This window comes from Gossypium arboreum, chromosome 3, assembly GCF_025698485.1.
Source record: "Gossypium arboreum isolate Shixiya-1 chromosome 3, ASM2569848v2, whole genome shotgun sequence".
Lineage (NCBI taxonomy): Eukaryota > Viridiplantae > Streptophyta > Magnoliopsida > Malvales > Malvaceae > Gossypium > Gossypium arboreum.
The window spans coordinates 135079200-135103200 of NC_069072.1; the positions used below are offsets into that span (position 1 = coordinate 135079200).

The 24001-nt window shown below is 35.9% G+C and overlaps 1 protein-coding gene, 2 non-coding genes and 1 pseudogene across 3 annotated transcripts; all 4 read right to left on the reverse strand.

The window, feature by feature from the left end:
* Nucleotides 1–1055: 1055 nt before the first annotated feature.
* Nucleotides 1056–16421, reverse strand: LOC108475328 (callose synthase 12-like; annotated as a pseudogene).
* Nucleotides 7938–8018, reverse strand: LOC128290904 (small nucleolar RNA J33). The gene has a single exon (XR_008280682.1). It is a non-coding gene; the product is annotated as a small nucleolar RNA J33 (small nucleolar RNA).
* Nucleotides 16422–18458: 2037 nt separating the features above from the next.
* LOC108475329 (callose synthase 12-like) lies at nucleotides 18459–23661 on the reverse strand. The gene is given in 3 exon segments (XM_053026337.1): nucleotides 18459–19323; nucleotides 19325–22922; nucleotides 22925–23661. Coding segments are annotated over 3 exon segments (5142 nt in total). The 5' UTR covers nucleotides 23604–23661.
* LOC128290906 (small nucleolar RNA J33) lies at nucleotides 20622–20702 on the reverse strand. The gene has a single exon (XR_008280684.1). It is a non-coding gene; the product is annotated as a small nucleolar RNA J33 (small nucleolar RNA).
* Nucleotides 23662–24001: the final 340 nt, after the last annotated feature.

Below are 24001 nucleotides of genomic sequence, written 5' to 3' on the forward strand. Positions count from 1 at the left end.
GCAGGCAGGCAGCAACAATCCAAATAAACCCTTCAAGAACCTCGTGCACAGGTTGATCTTTCATTACAACTCTCTCGTACTCTCTAATATCAAATATGGCTACTGCTGCGGTGTCAGTAGAAATGAGCATCCATAAAATATGAAGTACACCACAGCACCCCGTTAAAAACATTGAAAGATTATCTATTACGGAATGAGACAGTGAAACAACGACAACATTTTTCCTTTTGAGAGATGAAGATAACAATGATTCATTCAAGTAATTCTAAGCATGAGACCATCTTAAAGAAGCACATTGATGAGTTAAATTTATTTTTCCAAATAATTCTTAACTATCATTTTAAGGGTAATAGAAAGGGCGATTCACGCTCACCATTCTTGTTTGTTTTAGAAATGGAGTCTAGACTATTTGATTAATAAAATAGTCTTGTTAGAATAATTATCATTATTGACTCAAAAATTCAAATGGGTTTGGGTCGAATTCTATTGAGCTCGTAGACAGAACTTGTTTTCCTGTGAAGATACACGTGCATAAGATCTGATAAACACATGTCAGGTCTAGAATAGAATACGTATTTGTATGCATGAAACTTACCTAGTACATAACAGTAACTATTTTTTATTTTAAATTTTTAAACAATAAAATTATTAATTATTAAACAAGTGTTAGGTGCAATAATAAAGCACGTTATACTCTCAGAGAGAGACAGAGGTTAAAACTTTGGAAATGATATTATTGGAGGTGTAGCCACGAACTCTAACTATTAAATGTAAACAGACATGAAAAATATCAAAAAAATAAATCAATGGCTCACTATGGTGGCATATTGATTTCAAAAATAAATTTTAAAAATTAAAGAAAGATTTACTCCCTTTATTTTGTAATTTTTAAATTGAGTCTTTAAATCTCGAAAATTTACAACATTTCTCAATTTGATTTTGAAATGTAATCACCTAAAAATAAAAATAAAAATTTATAAATATTTATAATAAACATGCCTTTAATTGAAATTATTAAATGATGATTAAAAATGAGGTACAATAGTAAGTGGAGCTTAGACATCCTTTTGATGTACTTTCTGTGTAATAATCTTGAACATTTGCAGGCCTTTGCTAAATGCATCATTAAATAGAATCCTTGTTTGCATTGATTGGAATCCAGGCATCCATGATAAAACTGCCACTGTACCCATCACTATGACTCCAAACATCATCTCATAGTATCGAGCCAAGGAAACCACAGAGTCCCACAGTCTGGTATGCCGAAGAAGGGGTCGAAATACTTGAGCTATGGATATAAGTCCCCAGCCAGTAGGAACAAGAGCCAACAGGCTGGTGAAAACATCAACATATTTGAAGGCTGTAAACTGTCTCAGAGCAATAACAAGAAGTATTCCAAGTATCAGCGAAAGGAATTTAGCCAGCCGAACATATATATGCTTTTTTGCCCCGTAGTTGTCCCGAACATACAACATCGTTAGATAGATTCCGAATGCTGTGAATATGAAGATCCAAGACCACAAGTAAACGAAAACACTCCCACTTTGGCCTGAAATTCCCAGATGGTATACAATTCCATATTGGAAAAAGAAGAAACGTAGGTTCAAAATGATTTCCAGTAGCTTTCCCCATAGGCTGGTTGTGAGTAAATGGTGCTGCTCCTTGTACCACCAACTTTCCCAGCTTTCTGTAGCCTTTGCAAAAATGCTGCCGCGGTACCAAATCCAGTTCATGAAATCATCGAAGTCGTCTACGGTCTTTAGCCAATCGAAACCCGAAGGATTGAATAGGAAGGGAGCAAATATGTGAAAAATAAAATAGAATAAAATAAATAAAAATAAAGAACACATAAATTTTACGTGGAAACCCTTTCGGGAAAAAAACCACGGGCAGAGGAGAAGAAAATTCACTATGTCGAAAAATTTTTTACTCAAATACAAGAGGAATAGACTATGTCTATTTATAGGCTTGCAAAGCCATATTCTAGTAGGATTGAAACACCTTATCCTAATCAATATAAAATAGATGGAGTTTAATAAGGTTTAAAACCTTATTCTAAAATAAAATAAAAGAAGTCTAGTTCTATATGGATTTTACTTTTATTTTATTTTCCATCGTATTTTATTTAAATAAGAATTTGGGTCACTTAATTCTAACAATCTCCACCTTGACACAAATTCTCAATGAACAAGTTCTTCATCGCGAACTTTCAATAAACAAGTTCTTCACCTCTTCCAAAAACCCCTTAAGGGTTTAACTTCAACAATGAACACCAACCAAGTCTAAGCAATGCTCAAACTTGGTTATAGGAAGTGACTTAGTCATCATATCTGCAGGATTTTCATGAGTGCTAATTTTGCTCACAACAATATCACCACGAGCAATAATATCACGAACAAAATGATACCGAATATCAATGTGTTTTGTTCTCTCATGAAACATTTGATCTTTTGTAAGAAAGATGGCACTGATCGTCACAAAATCTTGTCTGATTTGAAGGTCTTCATTGAGTTCACTAAATAGTCCCTTCAACCAAATAGCTTCTTTACAAGCCTCAGAATCGCCATGTACTCAACTTCAGTGGTAGACAAAGCGATCGTAGTTTGCAAAGTGGCTTTCCAACTAATTGCACAACCTCCGATTGTAAAGACGTAACTCATGAGAGATCTTCTTCTATCAAGGTCTCCAAAGCAAAATCAGCATCAACATACCCTATAACTCCATCTTTAGTTCTTCCAAACTGTAAGCAAACATTAGTAGTGCCTCGTAAGTATCTTAAAATCCACCGAATCGCTTTCCGGTGTTCTTTACCAGATTCGCCATGTATCCGCTAACCGCACCGATCGCATATGATAAATCGGGCGTGAACAAACCATAGCATACATGAGAGATCCTCTGCACTAGAGTATGGAACATGTGACATGTACTCAATCTCATTATCGATTGAGGAGATAAGGCCGATGAAAGTCTGAAATGGGTCGCTAAAGGAGTACTAACGGCTTAGCACTCTGCATATTGAACACGCAAGAACTTTCTCAATGTACCCTTCCGACTTAGGTACAATTTACTTGCTTTTCTATCTCGAGAATCTCCATACCAAGTATCTTCTTTGCTGGTCCTAGATCTTTCATCTCAAATTCTTCACTTAGTTGGGCTTTAACCTTTCTTATCTCTCTTTATCTTTTCTTTGCTATCAACATGTCATCAACATAAAGAAGTAGATACACAAAAGAACCATCACTTTTTTCTTAAAGTAGACACAACTGTCAAAACTACTTCTTTTGAAATCATGAGAAGTCATAAAGGAATCAAACCTCTTGTACCACCGTCTTGGTGATTGTTTCAAACCGTAAAGGGACTTTTTCAACAAGCAAACATAGTCCTCTTTTTCGAGACTATAAAACCCTCTGGTTGTTGCATGTAAATATCTTCCTCAAGTTCTCCATGCAAAATGCGTTTTACATCTAACTCGCTCAAGCTCCAAATCATGCATGGCCACAATACCAAGCAAAGCTCGAATCGAACTATGCTTAACAACCGGAGAGAACACATCATGAAGTCCACTCGAATTTGATGTAACCCTTTGCAACAAGCCTTGCTTTATATCCGGGTTCTTCAACTCCTGAGTCCCTTCTTTCTTTTAAACACCCATTTACAACGAATGACCTTTTTACCTTTAGGAAGTTTTACAAGATCCCATGTTCTGTTTTTGTGGAGTGATTCCATCTCCTCTTGCATAGCAAACATCCACTTTTCGAGTCTTCACACTAATCGCCTCGAATAATTAAATGGCTCTTGATTCGCATCTATATCTTCACCACATTTAAAGCATAAGCAACTAGATCAACCTCGGCATACTTCTTTGGAGGTTTAATTTCTCTTCTTGTCCTGTTTTTGGCGATAGAGTATTGCGGTGAAGAAGCAACTCTATTCTCAATTTTTGTATGGCTTGAGGAGTTGATTCTGTATTAATCGATGCTCCACCCGCTTTTGGTTTTCTTTATTGGAAGAGTCTTTAAGAGATAAGTTAGGTAGCATAGCGGTTTCATCAAAAACAACATCTCGCTAATCACAACTTTTCTATTTTCAGGACACCATAACTTATAGCCTTTTACACCACTTTATAACCAAGAAAACGCATTTAATGGATCTCGGTTCCAATTTTCCATTATCAACATGAGCATACGCAGACACCCAAAAATCTTTAAATCGAATAATTAGCGGGATTACGCACCATACCTCTTGTGGAGTCTTTTCTCAATGGCAACGGATGGAGATCGGTTGATCAAAAACATGCAGAGAGAGGCTTCGCCCAAAATGACTTGATAAGTTGGCATTTGACAACATACATCGAACCTTCTCCATGATCGCTTCGTTCATTCGCTTCGCAATGCCGCTTTTGTTTGTGGAGTATGACGAATCAAGTGTCTCATGATCCTTCGACTTGCACAATCTATTAAACTCATCGAGCAGAACTCTAAGCCATTGTCATGCACGGAGGTATTTTATCTGCTTTTCCGTCTGTTTTTCAATCATAATTTTCCAAGACTTAAATATGGAAAACACATCGCTTTTCGCTTGTGAAGAACGCCAAACTTTTCTCGAAAAATCATCAATAAAGGTTAGCATATAATTAGCTCCACCTCTCGAAGGCACTCGGGCGGCCCCACAGATCGAATGGATATACTCCAACGTTTCCTTCGTGTTATGGATTCCTCTAGTGAATCGAACTCTCTTTGCTTCCCAAAACACAAGGCTCACAGAAATTCAGTTTGCAAATTCCTTGCCCATTAAGAAGTCCTCTTTGCTTAATTCGCCATGCCATTCTCACTCATATGCCCTAGGCGCATATGCCAAAGTTTAGTAATATCATCATCGACAAGGAAGAGGAAGCGACAATTGCATCACCAATAATGATAGAACCACAGAAACATATAACTTGGCAATCTTTCTTTGCCCTTTCATCACAACAAGGGACCCTTTGAAATCTTTAAAACCCCACTTTCAATGTGTATCTGCACTTTTGAATCAAGAGTACTCAATGAAATTAAATTTTTTCAATTCGGAACATGCCGCACGTCACTAAGTGTTCGACAACTCCATCAAACATCTTAACTTTAATTGTTCCAACACCGCGATTTTACATGAAGCATTATTTCCCATCAAAACAACACCTTCAGATCTTGTTTCATAAGTTGTAAACCAATCCCGATTGGGACTCATGTGGAAGGTGCACTGAATCAAGTATCCACTCTCGCTTACTTTAGAATCATTGATGAAGCAACTAGAAGTTCACCATCGTTGTAGTCTTCTACAACATCGCCTTCACCGAATTTTCATTTGTTTTCCTTTTGATTCGCACCTCCTTTTAATCTTATTTTGTAGCTTATAGCACTCAGATTTAATGTGCCCTTTCTTCTTGCGAAGTTGCAAGTTTTACCTCTGTTTGAAGATTTCGATCTACCCTTAGATTTACCACAAGGATTCCGTTCCTGTGTTCTACCACGATTATCATCAACATTCCGGTCTTGTCTCCCACGAGCAATGAGACCCTCTCCCTGAGAGTTGGGTTTAACCACAAGATGCTTCATCTTATCATACGAGGTTAAAGAATCATAAACCTCATCAACTGTGAGAGACTCATGGCTATATAAAATCGTGTCTCTAAAGGTTGAATAAGACGGGGCAACGAACAAAGTAGAATCAACCCTAGATCTTCCTTATCATCTTGAACCTCCATGGCCTCCAAGTTTGAGAGAATTTCTTTAAACACTTGTTAAGTGTTCGTGTACGACGCACCTTCCTCCAAACGATGAGCATAAAGACGCCGCTTCATATGTAACTTGCTTGTTAGAGTTTTCGACATACATATTTGTTCTAGCCTCTTCCATAATGCAATGGCGGTTTTCTCTTTCATCACATCCTGCAAAATTTCGTTGGACAAATGCGAGATGTAATTGTGTTAATGCCTTTCGATCCTTACGCTTCTTCTCTTCATCTGTTAATGTCGAAGGCATCTTATCTATCCTAGCGGGCATCCTCTAGATCCATCTGCAAGAACGCTTGCATCTTAATTTGCCACAACGCAAATCGGTGTTGCGATCCAACAATGAATTTCATACTTCAAAGACGCCATTACCGTGATCGAGATGAATAACCCTAAGCTCGATACCGGTTTGTGAAAAATAAAATAGAATAAAATAAATAAAATAAAGAACACATAAATTTTACGTGAAACCCTTTCGGAAAAAAACCACGCAGAGGAGAAGAAAATTCACTATGTCGAAAAATTTTTACTCAAATACAAGAGGAATAGACTATGTCTATTTATAGGCTTGCAAAGCCATATTCTAGTAGGATTGAAACACCTTATCCTAATCAATATAAAATAGATGGAGTTTAATAAGGTTTAAAACCTTATTCTAAAATAAAATAAAAGAAGTCTAGTTCTATATGGATTTTACTTTTATTTTATTTTCCATCGTATTTTATTTAAATAAGAATTTGGGTCACTTAATTCTAACAAAATATCCATGAGAGAACTAGAAGCCAACATGTGAGTGACATGTCTATGTAAAAAAATGTGAGCTTGGCTAATGGGGTGTATGTTGCATAAACCATGAGAATCAATCCGAACTCAATGGCCTTTATGAAATGGCTGCGTGCGTACAATCTGTAATTCTCTGCGAAACTTGTGTGTTGCACAACGAAATTATGCCCGGTTTGTCGATACTTTGCACCTCCGTGAAGGACAGTCCGACCAAAGAAATGTACACGCGTTCCCATTGAGAACGTGTAAAAAGCTTGAAAGTGGAGTCGCATTACCAAGAATTCCCAAATGGCTTCAAGGAAACCAATCTCGATGAGCTCTCGGTATTGCTTTGGAAGTGTCATAAAGAGACCAAACTGGATGATGAGTTCTTGATTGATAACAGTATTCGATGCTTTCTTCTTTGTTGGTATCGTTCCTAGAACGTAATTCTCGACACCACCGAAAGCCGATAAAGTTGACCCCATAGGAATCCATAGACGAAAGGACGATCACTTGTTGTATTGAAGAAATATCCAATTGTCGTGTGAAAGAATGATAACATCCTGAAAAAATCAAGTCTTTGACCCAACCTGTAAACATCTCTGCTGAGGAATTGTTCCCCACTCCCACAAGCTATCTTGGCTTCAAAGGTTGATATTTGATTCAACCCAAGGTCTCGACCTTTGCCCACTTGAATGTATTCATGGTGTGTGACACTGCCCCCTCTCAAAGTACAGTTGAAGCCGGCAAAAATGTCCTCACTGATATTAATCACTTTGGAGGCTTTACTAAGGCCGCCACGAGTCATGAACCAAAACCTATCAAACACATCAGAATGGCCGTAATGCATTCGGATTTTCAGCAGATTCAGCGAAGAGACGTTGAAATAAGGTAACAAAACTCGTTTCTGTCTTGACATAAACCAAGCAACCGACGAAACAGAGCCACTGAAAATATGTTCTCTAACTCCCAAGATAGTTGGTCTATGGATTCCATGATGGTGCTTGAATTCTTCCAACAAAGTTACGGATTTTAGTACTTCCTCGAAATAGTTGTCTTGGTTCATATCAATAGTTTGAACGCATCACCACGAGTGAAGACAATGCCATGGTTTTGATTCTCGGTTTGCCTTCTCCAATGTTCATTGGACCAGCAACTTGATTTGATATATCTCCACCTCCGTTGTAATTGCTTGGTCGTACTTAAGGAGAACCGAGTAATATTCCTTCTCGTCGCTCTCTGTTGAAATCGATCAACATAGGCCATCCGAAGGCTTCATTGTGTTTCAAAAGATCAATGATTTCCTCAGCACGAGGGTCTCCTATGGCCTTATGTTCCCAATACTTCTGACATGAAACAACATAGGTATACTTCATCAAAGCAATGCCTTCTTCCTCTTTTGTTACGGTAATATCCGTCTCAGATGAAGAATCGAGAAAAGCTAGCAGCTGTAGAGCTCGATAATAGTACATCATGCCTCCGATCGTATGCAAAATGTCCGCCTCTATAAGATGCCCAAAGCCTTAAATCTCTTAACTTGGTTGTCCATATTTCATCTGCTGCCACCATTCCTTCTCTACGCATTCTTTCGATGAAGTTCTTCCACTCATCATCATAAATGGTCTGCAAATAATACAGGATGGAAATCCCATCCCGTTCTTAGTTTTGAGTGTTTTTTTGCTGTACAACACAGCTTCATCGTTGAAAGGGGTAAGGACACTGAAAGCTATCATCTCCTCCACTGGAGGAGCTCGAGGCATTTTCATAAAGAGTGAGTTACTAAAGAAAGCAAGTCGACGCCTTGCCTCATTATTAACAGGAATGGTATGCATGGAGTCCCTGGTGGTAAGAATTGTATGCAAGCGCTTAACCTGCATATAGAAGTCCTTATTACTAGGATCCTGCGACTCAACTGCGTTCTCGAATAGCAATCCTGCCATGGTGTTTCGACTCTTGGGAGCCAATCCATCTTCCCTCAATTGGTCCATAGTCCTCTTTTCTTTGAAAAGGTAAGGAACAACAATTTCATAAAGTGACTGCATAGCATTAGCAATCTCATTCACATTCTTGTTTGGTTCAAGTAGCAGCTTAACAAGTTTTATCAACCTGGAATGGATTTGAAGCAGTGCAATCATTCTAAATGTCTTAGTGAACTTTTCAATCTCGATAGAATGATCAATTTCTTGAAACAAGGCTTTGAGAGTGGAATGCTCCTCGGTACTGCTTTTGATTAGTTTATGAAGCATCAAGTACTTGACACAATCATATGTTTCAATCACAGCACAACGCCTATACTCATTCTTGCATATGTTATACCAGAGCCAGTTATCCGGCTCATCGTAGAAGTCCATAGCCAGATTAAGAGCACGTAGCAACTCATTCCCCAAAAGAAAACATGGCCAACGAATGACCCTGATTTCCCATGAATTCGGAGGCAACTGTAGTAGCCCAACCTCTTCATCAGAAATGATATCTTCTTCCCTAAAAGTGGTAACTATTTCATTCCATATTAAAGCAAACTCGTTAGCCTTAACCTGGTTCGATTCGAGTTCAACCATTTTGAAAGGCCGCTGCAGCCCACATCTCACCTTCAGCTGATGAATGGCTTCACACAGTTTTTCCCTTAAGGAACCTCCAGTGATCATTATTTCCTCTTGTGGCAGCAAATTGAATTGAATGGCAGTTAGCAAAGAACCGAAACCTCCATCTCAAATGCCGATGTTTGAATTTCACCCAACAGTTGCAGCAACCACATGGCAGCCCCCACAAAGGGAGAATAGAATGAGTACCAAACCTGAGTATCAGCCAAGTAAATTAACACCACAGGCAACCACAACAACCCAATAGTGAACTTGTTGCTGACACTAAAGATGGCTTGCCAGTCCCACTCATAGTCTGCAATTGTTGAATCCAACAATTGTTTTGTTGTGTTAATCGTGGGCTTGATCTGGAAGAAGTAACTGACGGTAAATTTTGTACCTAACACCAAAACCCAGAATAGGACGTACTTGATTCTATCAACCAGACCTTCCGTCAATCCTTGACCGATGTAACAGTCACCATGGAACCACCATGATAGCAGGTCAAATACTTTCGAATTCAGCCAAATACGAGGAAGGAAAAACAACACCAATTCCACCAGTTCAGGTAACCCATAAAGAAATGCAAGCCCTAGAAAAAAAGTTACCCTTTGGTTAGCCTCATTAGACAAATGCTTGTCGTGGTTCCTTTGCACCCAAATCCTTGTGTAACAAAACAAAAATGCGCCAGTCCAGGCTGCAGCAACCAAAATCCGTAGCACCATCCTAAGGACCAGTCGCGACGTCTGTCTCGAACCACGGCTAAACTCCATAGCTGGTTCAAGTAAAGCATGGAAAAGCCTCATCCCACTCCAAGTGATGAACAATGATAAAACTCGAACCTTAACATCCTTGTTATCCAAAGCCAGCCATGGATACTTCTTCTCCTCCCAGGCCAAGATTACCATTACGTGAAGGAAAAGAAATAGCATTACCCATAGCACGTCAAGCTTCAGAACGTTCCAAAACGTCCTTCGTTCAACAAACCCAGTTTTCCTTTCGCTTGTAAACTTCTTTGTTGAAATCAAGTGGCGAGTTGAGAGTATAAAACAACTCTTGCTCCAAAAGTACTCGTTGAAATCATCATAGTTCCTCCACGTATCATGCGTAGGCGGTTCCATTTTTGCTTTTCGCCACCTCGGCCTTGATCGTATCATATATTGGCTTTACAACGCGGTTTAGAAACGCTTTTTCCCGGATATCGATGGTATCCATGGTCGTCCGTTTCTTCATCAATGTAATCTTCTAGGATTCTGCTTCGGTTCCATGGCCATGTGATGAAAAATGTAGCAGATGCATTCGGCATGAACCTCAAATTCATGGATTCTCCCCATATCAATAAATACAGTCAACGTAAAGCAACTCTCTCGAGTATCGACTCCAAGCTGTCCACGTTGGATGCCTTCCCGTAAGAACACCGATTAGTGTAGTTTTCGAGTAGCTTACGCCGAATTCGCGGAGGACTATGGCTTGAAGGTTCCATTGTTGTCAACCGTGGCGAGAGAGGCGATATGGGCATTAGCCAAGTGGAGAACAAGGTGTTCCTTTGGTTCTTTACATTATCGTGTTGGAAACCAAAGAATAGTCCCAACCAATCGAGGAGGTCCATGGAAGAAGAATGCCATGTGGTATGGTGGCTCCACGAGGTTACCCAAGGCGTAAAGATAATAAGATAGCGCGTGCTTGTGGTACCGAACGCAGGATGATTGGCATCGAGATTGTGAACAGGATTATGTTGTACCCGCCTTCTAGTGAAAGCCGGTTCTGAGGTCGGGACATGGCACCAAAACTGTAGGAAATGCAAACAGGATACCGTGAAGTTGAGTAGGATTGCCAATGTGTTCGGTTGTCGGTTTGTCTTCTTTTCTTTAGCTTATCAAATTAACCCTAAATTATAAATTATTTTTATTACAAGTCTTAAATTATTCATTTTGTAATATTTATTAATTACAATTGTTCTAACACAAGTGGTCTTATGAGTGAATACAAAAGGATATGTTGTTAGGACACGCGTGAATACTAATATTCTAATTGTATAATATAAAAAAACTAATTTTATAAGTTTATATAAAATAAAAATATTTTGTTAGGTAAGTTAAATTTTAAGTCTTTCTATTTTATTGATTTAAAAATCTCGATTTTGTCATGAAAATTGTAAATATTTCATCAAATTTTGTCAATTTGAAATTTTAATTAAGTTATTTTTATATCACATGACATACAATTGGCGAAAATAAACATGTTAGGTTGACGGATTTTAACAAAACTACCAACCAACGAAGATAATAATTAAGTTAGGATTTTAAATTTAAAAAGTAGAAAATTGAATTTTTAACTTTCAAAATACAAAGACTAAATCTCAAATTTTGTACAACTATAGGGACTAACAACACATTTTAACATTTATATAAATATTATATTACTATTATTTAACCATTAGTATCTATACTATCTTTTTAAGTATTTTACTAAGTTCGTGTCACCTTCAATCGGGTCACTAATTCAATTAGAGAATTACAAAAATGCCCTTCCATAATTTTGTACAACTATAGGGACTAACAACACATTTTAACCTTTATACAAAAATGCATATTGTGAATTTTTATTTTCAACAATCTTATTATAAATTTTGATCATATTTGCTCTTTTTGACATAATAACTATAACTACCCATAACCTCTCCCCAATTCATAAATAGGAGGATAATGCGCTTCAAAGCACTGGAACTCACGTCCTCCTGCATTGGCAACAATACTCATACCAATCGAGCTAAAACGACAACGTTTATTGTGAGATTTAAACCCAAAGTAATTGCATTAGTAAAACTTTTAATTTACCACTCAACTAAAAAAAATATTAATATTTTTATACATTTTAATTTTATTATCACACTTTATTACCTTCATCAATTGTATATATTTATATCTATACGTACTATTATTTAAGCACCTGATTGAGTTGGTGTCACAAGTCAACCTGGCATGAATTCAGTTAGAGAATTTATAAAAATGTCATTTCATCATTAAAATAAATTATATTATTCGAGGGATTTTATTACCTCCATCAATTGTGTGTGTAGAAATATATATACTTGTTATCATTTACGCCCCATAATTGAGTTGGCGTCACGAGTCAACCGAAAATATTTCATTTTACTTACAATGTGATCTAATTTCTTTATTTTAATATTGTACATATTTCGTTTATTATTAATTAGATTCCGACCATACATTTCATTATTTATTATATGTCATTTTTAAACATGCATTTGTGCTCTAAATAGTGGTTTTCATACGCATACACATGTGATAGAATACTAATAATGTTGTCGATTGAGAACCCCATGTATTGGCCTGATGATCAAAGGTGTTCACTGCCCCTAGTGTGACCTGGATTCTAATTGTTGTTTGTAATTCACCAAAAAAAATAATATTGTCGATTGAGATGGTGTCACAAATTAACTCGACACCAATTTAAGATTAATGACAATATCATGATAAATAATTGTATTCATTTAGCAATCTTAATTTAACGTATTAATATGTTTAAATCTCGTTTTAATTACAATTTAATCTAATTTATTTATTTTAATATTCTACATATTTTATATTTTATTATTTATACATTTCACTATTATTATATATTATAATTCTATATTAATTTATATATGACTTTGACAGCATGTTGAAATTTAGAAATTACTAAAAGGAAAATAATATGGTCAGGAACTTTCTTAGAAAGAAAAAACAAAGACTTGATATTACCAAACTTGATGGGAAGTCAATGAGAGGAACTTGATAGGTAGTTGGTTGTCTAATTTATTTATTTCATCCTATTACAATTATATATTAATTATTTTATTTTTTTTTGGATAAATGTGTAATATATTGAAGAGATGCTTATGAGTAGGGTCGGGTTGAGTTTAGATCGGACTTAAGTATGATATTAACATATTTTATATTTGCCTAAACTCAACCCGACCTGAAATATGGACTTAAAGTTTTGTCTAATCCTACCCATATTTGTAAAAGATTAATCCAAGCATATTTTAGGTCTGTCTATATTATTTTTAATTTTTTTAAAAATATTTATTTTATTTTAATATTTAATAATTTTATACATTTTTATTTATTGAAATTTTTATGTAGTTATCTTAACATTATTTTAATGTTTACATTAGAGTAGTATTATATATTTAGTATAGATTTGTGTTTTTTAATGTGTTCTAAATTACATAATATATAAAAATAACATAATATAAAGTACTATAAACTTAAAACTAATCGAGCCCGAACCAAATTTTAAACGGTCTAATTTTTTCTCAAGCTCATTTTTCGAGGCTAATATTTTTGTCCAAACCCTCTCAAATTTCAGGCAAACTTTCGGATCTAAACGAGTAACCCAACCCATGAATATATCTACCAACTAGGTACCAAATTGCATCAATTATTTTAAAATATTTATATAATACTTTATATTTTATATTTTATATTTTATATTTTATATTTAATTAGAAGTAAATTTTATTTTAATCACTTAATTAAAGAAAAGTAATAATTTCATCAACAATATTTTTAAAATTATATTTTCAGTTACCCTATTGATAAGCAATGGTGGCACTATTTTAGTTCGTATTATAGCAATTTTAACTTTCTACTTTTATATTTTTTGTTAATTTAGCTCTATTTCTATATAAAATTTATTTTAAAAATTAAAAAATTTATATAAAAATTCAGATTATTACAACAATAAATCTTATAAAATCATGAAAATAAATTAAAAAATAGATCAATTTCAATCTCTTGACATAGTATTCATTTGGTATAAAGCTTAAATAGGATTAAAATTAATGTTTATATAAAAGAAGTCAAGGTTCTATTGCAATAAAGCTCAAGATTGTGCAATATTTAAACATAAGAACGAAAATCATCATTCAATAGAATAAAACCAAATTAATAATATCTTCAATCGAGTTTCAAATTGGTAAAGAGCTTCTCCCAGAACCGATATTACAGAGACTTGTAAAATTGACTATAATGCCATCTTTTAAATTCATTTAAATTATACCATAAAGTTTTCTTTTTCAAACTCAATTCAAAATTTCAATTCATTTAAATTATTTTTCAAAACTCAAATCGTAAAAACAAATTATATTCCAAATCTTTTTCTTTTATTATAATGAAAACAATTTTCCCTCGCTTTTCTCTCACTTTATCTATTTTTATTTAATTTTTAAATATCTATATATTTTAGAATTTCATTTTTTATAATTTTATACGAATCGGATGAAATTGATAGAAAGTAACCAAAATAAAAACTTACCTATAATTGAGTGACTAATTGTACAATTTACCCTATATTATATTATATTATATTATATTATATTATATTATATTATATTATATTATATTATTTTAATTACTTAAACATATTCATATAATTAGTGTTATACTACTTGTGCTTACATTACATTTATACTTGTAAGAGTCTTTTCTTACAAAATAAAAACAATTAATTGCCCTTCATTTGTTTTGTTTTGGAAAGTTTATAAAAATAAAAATAGTAAATTAGATTCTTCTCTTAATCTTTTACTAGTCGTAAATTATGCATTTAGTCCTTATACTATAATTTATTATTTTTAATCCTTGTACTTTTTGAATTTTAAAATTATAATACTTATCAAATTGTAACTATTAAATTTATTAAGTTATATTATTTTCAAAATTTGACGCGATAAACAGAGGCAAATTTAGGGGGATGGCAAGGGCCCCGGCCCTCCTAAAATGAAAAATTGACATTTTCGCCCTTTAAAATTTTTTAAAATTTTAAATTAATAAAAGTAAAATTACACTTTGACCCTCCTAAAATTATGAAAATTTGATTTAATCTTTTAAAGATTATAAAGATATAGACTATAAAAAATTAAAATTTCATTTGGCCCCCCCAAAAAATTGTTCTGGCTTCGCCCCTGGCGGTAAACATATTTCCACATGAATAATCCATATGAAACTATTATTTCCGCATGTTACTCAAAAAAAAGTCAACTAATGGATTTAGTAGTTTGTTTACGTCAATACTGAAATTTTAAAATTTGATAGATTAAAATACTCTAATTAGAGGACATGGACAAAATCAACAACTTTATGCATAATAAAATATTAGCAGCATAATTTTAACCAACAAGATTTAATAGCTATGATTTGAGTTGGGACTGAAATTTCAAAATTCGAAAAGTTTGATTATTTACCTATATCTTTTTAAGAATTTTGCGCAGTCAATCTTATAATTATAATTGGAAACAAGATTGGATCACAACAAGATTTTCTTTTCAATAATCCTAATGTGATCTACTTACCTTGTATACGGATATATCCAAGAAAATATGAGTTTGTCTCAATCCTTTGCATCCTTATATTAAAAGTAATTGATTTGATGAGATTTAAGTAGATCATCATGGATTAAATGTTGCTTTGCGAAACTAGATTTGTGCTCTAAATATGAAAATCTTGTTCAAGCTTGAAAGAGGTAATAGTAATGAAATTGTTCTGAGAGTAATGGCACGAGTAACGACAACTACACTTGGCATTGCTTAGAATTCGTAACTTGCCTTTGTGGAGTAGGCAATATTTTGAATCAAAATAGTCGTTCCATGACTTAAATGATATTATGGATGTATAATGATCTATATTTGAAGATCAATCTTATGGAGCAACATATCTTTAAAGATTGAATTGATCTGGACCAAGCAAATAAAATCTTTTGATTTGTGAAGATTGAGTTAAATGATTTGAAATCATATCTCGTAGATATTTTATTTATTTTGAATCTTATGAGTTTTTTTACGATTCTATTTTAATTGAATGATGGTAATTAATTGATAAGGTAACAAGCATTATACTCTCCACGAGTATCAGAATCGAATCTGTCAACGTTGGATGCCTTGCCGAGGTAAGACACCAGCTAGTGTAGTTTTTGAGTAGCCTATGGTGGAATTCGTGGAGGACTACGGCTTGAAAGGTTCCAATGTTGTCGGCCGGTGGCAAAGAGAGACGCTTGTTGTTGGCCGAGTAGAGAACAAGGTGTTCCCATTGGTTCTTTACGTTCTCACGTTGGAAACCAAAGAACAGTCCCAACCAATCAAGGAGGTCCATGGAAGCAAGCCATGGATGGCATGGCGGCTTTCGGAGGCCATTGATAGCGCGTAAGGACGACATGACGACACGTGCATATGCGGACTGGAGATTGTGTATAGAGATTATGTTGTATGGTTCGTCCTCTGGTGGAGATGACTGGTAACGGGGTTGAGACATGGCAGCAAAAGTGATGTTGGGTAGTTAATGGAGTCTTCAATGTGTTTAGTTGTCTTTCAATGGGGTTGAAACTGGAACTTTTGACGTACTTTTTGTTTCCTTTTTAAGAAAATTTCCTTTTTCATACCATTTATACTTCTAACTTGTTAAAAGAAGTCCCACTTATCCATTGATATGTTTTTTAGGGATAATTATCAAAAATATACATGAAGTTTGATCTAGTGTGCAATTTCATATATGAATTATGATTTTGTGCGATTTTATACAAAAAATTTATTTGATTCAATTTTCACAAATCATGACAATGTTAATAAATTAACAATATTTTACGTTGATATATTGCATAAAAAATTATATTAACCCAATATGAAAATAAATGAATGTATTCATTTTTTTTAAATGTGTACAATTGAATCAAAATCAAAGCTTTATGTACACATATGAACCACAATTCAAGTTTCATGTGTATAATTGCATCAAATCAAAATTTATGTATCAAATTGCACATTCGACCAAAATTCATGTATAATTTATCCTTATTTTTTATTACATGGAGCTAGAATCTTACGTAAATGATGATGAATTGTGACAAGATCTGCATGTGATATGTTAAAGAAATGGATGTGAATATGTCAAAATATGCCTATTGATATGTTGGTTTAATGCACACATCTGATATGAAAGTGTATGTGGCTCAATGAACGAAGTGATTGAACTTGAAAGTGCATTGCATGAACATGTGATAAGTGTTTTTTATCATGATAAACATGATAGGTGTAAGTGTGCATAAACCAGAAAATGAATGTGCAATGTGGATATATTGGCTTTGTGATATCTTGAAATCATTGAATATAATTGGCATGTCATAAGATTTAAGTATTCATATATGTGCATGCTTTGATATTGGGACATGTTGGAGGGATAAAAGAATATAGAGCTAAGCTCCATTCATTTGGACATGTTTGGTGTGTTGGAGAGTGATAGCTTAATCCCACACTTACTGGAACATGTTAGACTCTATGAGTAATTGGTGTAATGGAGATCCAAGTGTCTGATGTGTTGTATTGTTATACATATTTCATAATCACAAGATGCCAATGTATCAACATGATTAAATGATTAATGGTGATAAGTGTTATGTGCTATCTATTCTTGCTCTTAACCGTTAATATTGTGGTTTATTGTAGCATCTTGAGCACTCACTGAGTTTGTTTAATTTCACACTCTCGTGTTTTTGTTTTTGTTTTTTTGTAGAGAAATAGCTTGTGTGGAGTGGTAAAGTCAGTAAGTTTGTGATCCGAAGGCAAAACAATTCGATTGTGTATGTGAGATGGCTTTCTTGAAAATAAAAGATGGCAACATGGGATCATTTTGAGGGATTATACTTTAGTTTTAGTTTTATTTTGTAAATGGATATTCCATGAACTGTTTAAGGACTTTTATAACTAGTTTTTAGGTGCTTTTATCGCTTGGATTGTTGCATGAATGATGCTAGATGAATGGTTAGGTTATATGTTGATTAGCATGCATGTATAATTTTGGAGTGCCACAATACCTAAAGCATAATTTCTAAAGATTTAGTTACTTTGATATTCGAATATTTTATGGGTAATTTAAAAATATATATAAAAAAACATTCAAGATAGTTTGTTTTACATGTAGATAAGTTTATATCATATTATATTATTTTTAAGTGATTTAAATGTACAATTTTGAGGGTTTTTTAAATCCTATTTCTTTATTGAATTTAAGGAATTTTCAAGTGATATTGAAATTAAAATTATGAAAATTTAAAAAAATCTCCTAATAAATATATTTTTAAAAATTCAAATCCCTATTTTTAATTTTATGATAACGAAATCGTTATTGGTTCAACTGAGAAAAAAAAGAAAAATGGAAGTTGGTATGAAACTTCATATTAGAGGACTAGTTTGTATGGAAAAATAAAATAATTATAATAAACACAGCCTATGGTAATAATTACGAGTAATGCTATTAAATAGATGCTTAAAAATGAGGTACAATAGTAAGTGGAGCTTAGACATCCTTTAGGTGTATTTTCTCTGTAATAATCTTGAACATTTGCAGGCCTTTGCTAAATGCTTCATTAAATAGAATCCTTGTTTGCATTGATTGGAATCCAGGCATCCATGATAAAACTGCCACTGGACCCATCACTATGACTCCAAACATTATCTCATAGTATCGAGCCAAGGAAACCACAGAGTCCCACAGTCTGGTACGCCGAAGAAGGGGTCGAAATACCTGAGCTATGGATAAAAGTCCCCAACCAGTGGGAATAAAAGCCAATAGACTGATGAAAATATCAACATATCTGAAGGCTGTGAACTGTCTCAGAGCAATAACAAGAAGTATACCAAGTACCATCAAAAGGAATTCAGCCAGCCGAACATATATATGCTTTTTTGCCCCGTAGTTGTTTCGAACATACGACATCGTTAGATAGATTCCGAATGCTGCGAATATGAAGATCAAAGACCACAAGTAAACGAAAACACTCCTACTTTGGCCTGATATTCCCAGATGGTATACAATTCCATATTGGAAGAAGAAGAACCGTAGGTTCAAAACGATTTCCAGTAGCTGTCCCCATAGGCTGGTTGTGACTAAATGGTCCTGCTCCTCGTTCCACCAACGTTCCCAGCTTTGTGTAGCCTTTGCAAATACTCCGTTGCGGCACCAAATCCAGTTCATGAACTCCTCGAAGTCATACACGGTCTTGAGCCAATCAAAACCCAAAGGATTGAATAGGAAAGGAGCAAATATCCATGAGAGAACTAGGAGCCAACATGTGACTGACATGTCTATGTAAAAAAATGTGACCTTGGCTGATGGGGTGCATGTTGCATAAACCATGAGAATAAATCCAAACTCAATGGCTTATGAAATGGCTGCGTGCATACAATCTGTAATTCTCTGCGAAACTTGTGTGTCGTACGACGAAATTACGCCCGGTTTGTCGATACTTTGCACCTCCATGAAGGACAGTCCGACCAAAGAAATGTGCACGTGTTCCCATTGAGAACGTGTAGAAAACAGTTGAAAGCTGGAGCTGCATAACCAAGAATTCCCAAATGGCTTCAAGGAAACCGTTTTCGACGGAGCTCTCGAATATTGCTGGAAGTGTCATAAAGAGACCAAACTGGATGATGAGGTCTTGATTGATAACAGCGCTCAGTGCTTTCCTGCTATTGTTATTGTACCCTAGAACGGAATTCTCGACACCACTGAGAGCCAGATAAAGTTGACCCCATAGGAATCCATAGACAGAAAGGATGATCACTGTTGTATTGAAGAAATATCCAATTGTCGTGTGAAAGAATGATAACATCCTGAAAAAATCAAGTCTTTGACCCAACCTGTAAACATCTCTGCTGAGGAATTGTTCACCATTCCCACAAGCTATCTTAGCTTCAAAAGCTGATATTTGATTCAACCCAAGGTCTCGTCCTTTACCCACTTGAATGTATTCATGGTGTGTGATACTGCCCCCTCGCAAAGTACAGTTGAAGCCGGCAAAAATGTCCTCACTGATATTAATCACTTTGGAGGCTTTACTAAGGCCGCCACGAGTCATGAACCAAAACCTATCAAACACATCAGGATGGCCGTAATGCATTCGGATTTTCAGCAGATTCGCGAAGAGACGTTGAAATAAGGTAACAAAACTCGTTTCCTGTGCTGACATAAACCAAGCAACTGACGAAACAGAGCCACTGAAAATATGTTCTCTAACTCCCAAGATAGTTGGTCTATGGATTCCATGATGGTGCTTGAATTCTTCCAACAGGTTACGGATTTTTAGTGCTTCCTCGAAATAGTTGTCTTGGTTCATATCAATAGTTTGAACTGCATCACCACGAGTGAAGACAATGCCATGGTTTTGATTCTCTGGTTTGCCTTCTCCAATGTTCATTGGACCAGGCAACTTGATTCGATATATCTCCACCTCCCGTTGTAATTGCCGGTCGTACTTAAGGAGAACCGAGTAATATTCCTTCTCGTCACTCCCTGTTGAAACCTGATCAACATGGGCCATCCGAAGGGCTTCATTGTGTTTCAAATGATCAATGATTTCCTCAGCACGAGGGTCCCCTATGGCCTTATATTCCCAATACTTCTGACATGAAACAACATAGGTATACTTCATCAAAGCAATACCTTCTTCCTCTTTTGTTACGGTAATATTCGTCTCCGATGAAGAATCGAGAAAAGCTAGCAGCCGTAGAGCTCGATAAAAGTACATCATGCCTCTGACTGTGCGTGCAAATGTCTGGCCTCTATAAGATGCCCAAAGCCTTAAATCTCTTAACTTGGTTGTCCATATTTCATTAGCTGTCACCATTCTTTCTCGATGCATTCTTTCGATAAAGTTCTTCCTCTCATCATCATAAATGGTCTGCAAATAATACAGGATGGAAATCCCATCCTCGTTCTTAGTTTTTAGTTGTTCTTTGCTGTACAACACATGTTCATTGTTGAAAGGGGTAAGGACACTGAAAGCTATCATCTTCTCCACTCGAGGAGCTCGAGGCATTTTCATAAAGAGTGAGTAACTAAAGAAAGCAAGTCGACGCCTTGCCTCGTTATTAAGGGGAACAGTATGCATCGAGTCCCTGGTGGTAATAATTGTATGCAAGCGCTTAATCTGCATATAGAAGTGCTCCTCACTCGGATCCGGAAACTCAATCGCATTCTTGAATAGCAATTCAGCCATGGCGGTTCGACTCTTGGGAGCCAATCCATCTTTCCTCAACTGGTCCATAGTCATCTTTGCTTTGAAAAGGTAAGAAACAACAACTGCATAAAGTGACTGCATAGCAGTAGCAATCTCATTCATATTATTGTTTGGTTCAAGCAACAGCTCAACAAGTTTTATCAACTTGGAATGGATTTGACGCAGTGCAATCATTCTAAATGTCTTAGTGAACTTCTTGATCTCGATAGAATGATCGATTTCCTGAAACAAGACTTCGAGAATGGAATGCTCATCGGTACTGCTTTTGATTAGTTTATGAAGCATCAAGTACTTGACACAATCATATGTTTCAATCACAGCACAACGCCTATACTCATTCTTGCATATTTTATACCAGAGCCAGTTATCCGGCGCATCATATAAGTCCGTAGCCAGATCAAGAGCGCGTAGCAACTCATTCCCCAAAAGAAAACATGGCCAACGAATGATCCTGATTTCCCATGAATTCGGAGGCAACTGTAGTAGCTCAACCTCTTGATCAGATATGATATCTTCTTCCCTAAAAGTGGTAACTATTTCATTCCATATCAAAGCAAACTTGTTAGCCTTAACCTGGTTCGATTCGAGTTCAACCATTTTGAAAGGCAGTTGCAGCCCACATCTCACCTTCAGCTGATGAAAGGCTTCACACAGTTTTTCCCTTAACGATCCACCAGAGATCTTTATTTCCTCTTGTGGCATCAAATTGAATTGAATGGCAGTGGCAAAAAACCGAAACCTCCATCTCAGCTGCTCGATGTTTCGAATTTCACCCAACATTTGCAGCAACCCCATGGCAGCCCCCACAAAGGGAGAATAGATTGAGTACCAAATCTGAGTATCAGCCAAGTAAACAAACACCACCGGCAACCACAACAATCCAATGATGAACTTGTTGCTGACACTAAAGATGGCTTGCCAGTCCCACTCATGCTCTGCAATTGTTGAATCCTACAATTGTTTTGTTGTGTTAATCATGGGCTTGATCTGGAAGAAGTAACTGAAGATAAATTTTGTACCTAACACCACAACCCAAAATAGGACATACTTGATTCTATCAACTACCCCTTCCCTCAATCCTTGACCGATGTAACAGTCACCATGGAACCACCATGATAGCGGGTCAAATACTTTCGAATTCAGCCAAATACGAGGAAGGAATAATAACACCAATTCCACCAGTTCAGGTAACCCATAAAGAAATGCAAGCCCTAGAAAAAATGTTACCCTTTGGTTAGCCTCATTAGACCGATGCTTGTCGTGGTTCCTTTGCTCCCAAATCCTTGTGTAACAAAACACAAATGCGCCAGTCCATGCTGCAGCAACCAAAATCCTTAGCACCTTCCCAAGGACCAGTCGCGACGTCTGTCTCGAAACTCGACTAAACTCCATAGCTGGTTCAAGTAAAGCATGGAAAAGCCTCATTCCACTCCAAGTGATGAACAATGATAAAACTCGAACCTTAACATCCTTGTTATCCAAAGCCAGCCATGGATACTTCTTCCCCTCCCAGGCCAAGATTACCATTACGTGAAGGAAGAGAAACAGCATCACCCATAGCCTGTCGAAGCTTCTGTAAACGTTCCAAAACGTCCTTCGTTCAACAAACCCAGTTTTCCTTTCACTTGTAAACTTACTGTTGAAATCAAGTGGCCAGTTGAGAGTATGAAAACAACTCTTGCTCCAAAAGTACTCATTGAAATCATCATAGTTCCTCCACCTATCATGCGGGGCGGTTCCATATTTGTTTTCGCCACCTCGGCCTTGATCGTATCATATATTGGCTTTACAACGCGGTTTAGAAACGCGTTTTCCCCAGATATCGATGGTATCCATGGCCGTCCCGTTTCTTCATCAATGTAATGTTCTAGGATTCTGTTCAGTTCCATGGCCATGTGATGAAAAATGTAGCAGATGCATTCGGGCATGAACCTCAAATTCGCGGATTCTCCCCATATCAATAAATACAGTCCAACGTAAAGCAACTCTCTACGAGTATCAGACTCCAAGCTGTCCACGTTGGATGCCTTCCCCAGGTAAGAACACCAGTTAGTGTAGTTTTCGAGTAGCTTACGCCGGAATTCGCGGAGGACTATGGCTTGGAAGGTTCCATTGTTGTCAACCGGTGGCCGAGAGAGGCGCATATGGGCATTAGCCAAGTGGAGAACAAGGTGTTCCCTTTGGTTCTTTACGTTATCGCGTTGGAAACCAAAGAATAGTCCCAACCAATCGAGGAGGTCCATGGAAGAAGGATGCCATGTGTGGTATGGTGGCTCGCTGAGGTTACCCAAGGCGCGTAAAGATAATAAGACAGCGCGTACTTCAGGGTACCGAACGCAGGGATGATTGGCATCGAGATTGTGAACAGGGATTATGTTGTACCCTTCGCCTTCTAGTGAAAGCCGGTTACAGGGTCGGGACATGGCACCAAAACTGCTGGAGGAAATGCAAACAGGATACCAGGAAGTTGAGTAGGATTGTCAATGTGTTCGTCTTCATAGATTTTTTTAGCTTAGTAAATTGTTTGATCACAAGTGGTATTAAATTAATAATTTTTGTAATACATATTAATTACATTTAACATTTGAAAGTCCTAATTGTTTTAGCACAAGTGGTTGTAAATTATTCATTCAGAACTCATCTAGCTTTAAATTTCCAAATGAAGGAAGCTTCCTACTGAATTTGATACGGTATGTTTCTAGAGTTCTACCTTTTTAACTATATAAAATAAGAAAAACGCTTCGACCTGAAAAAGCTGTAACGGTTTTTTACCCTCAATATTTTTTTTTTAAAATTTTTGTCAACTTAAAATTTTATAAAT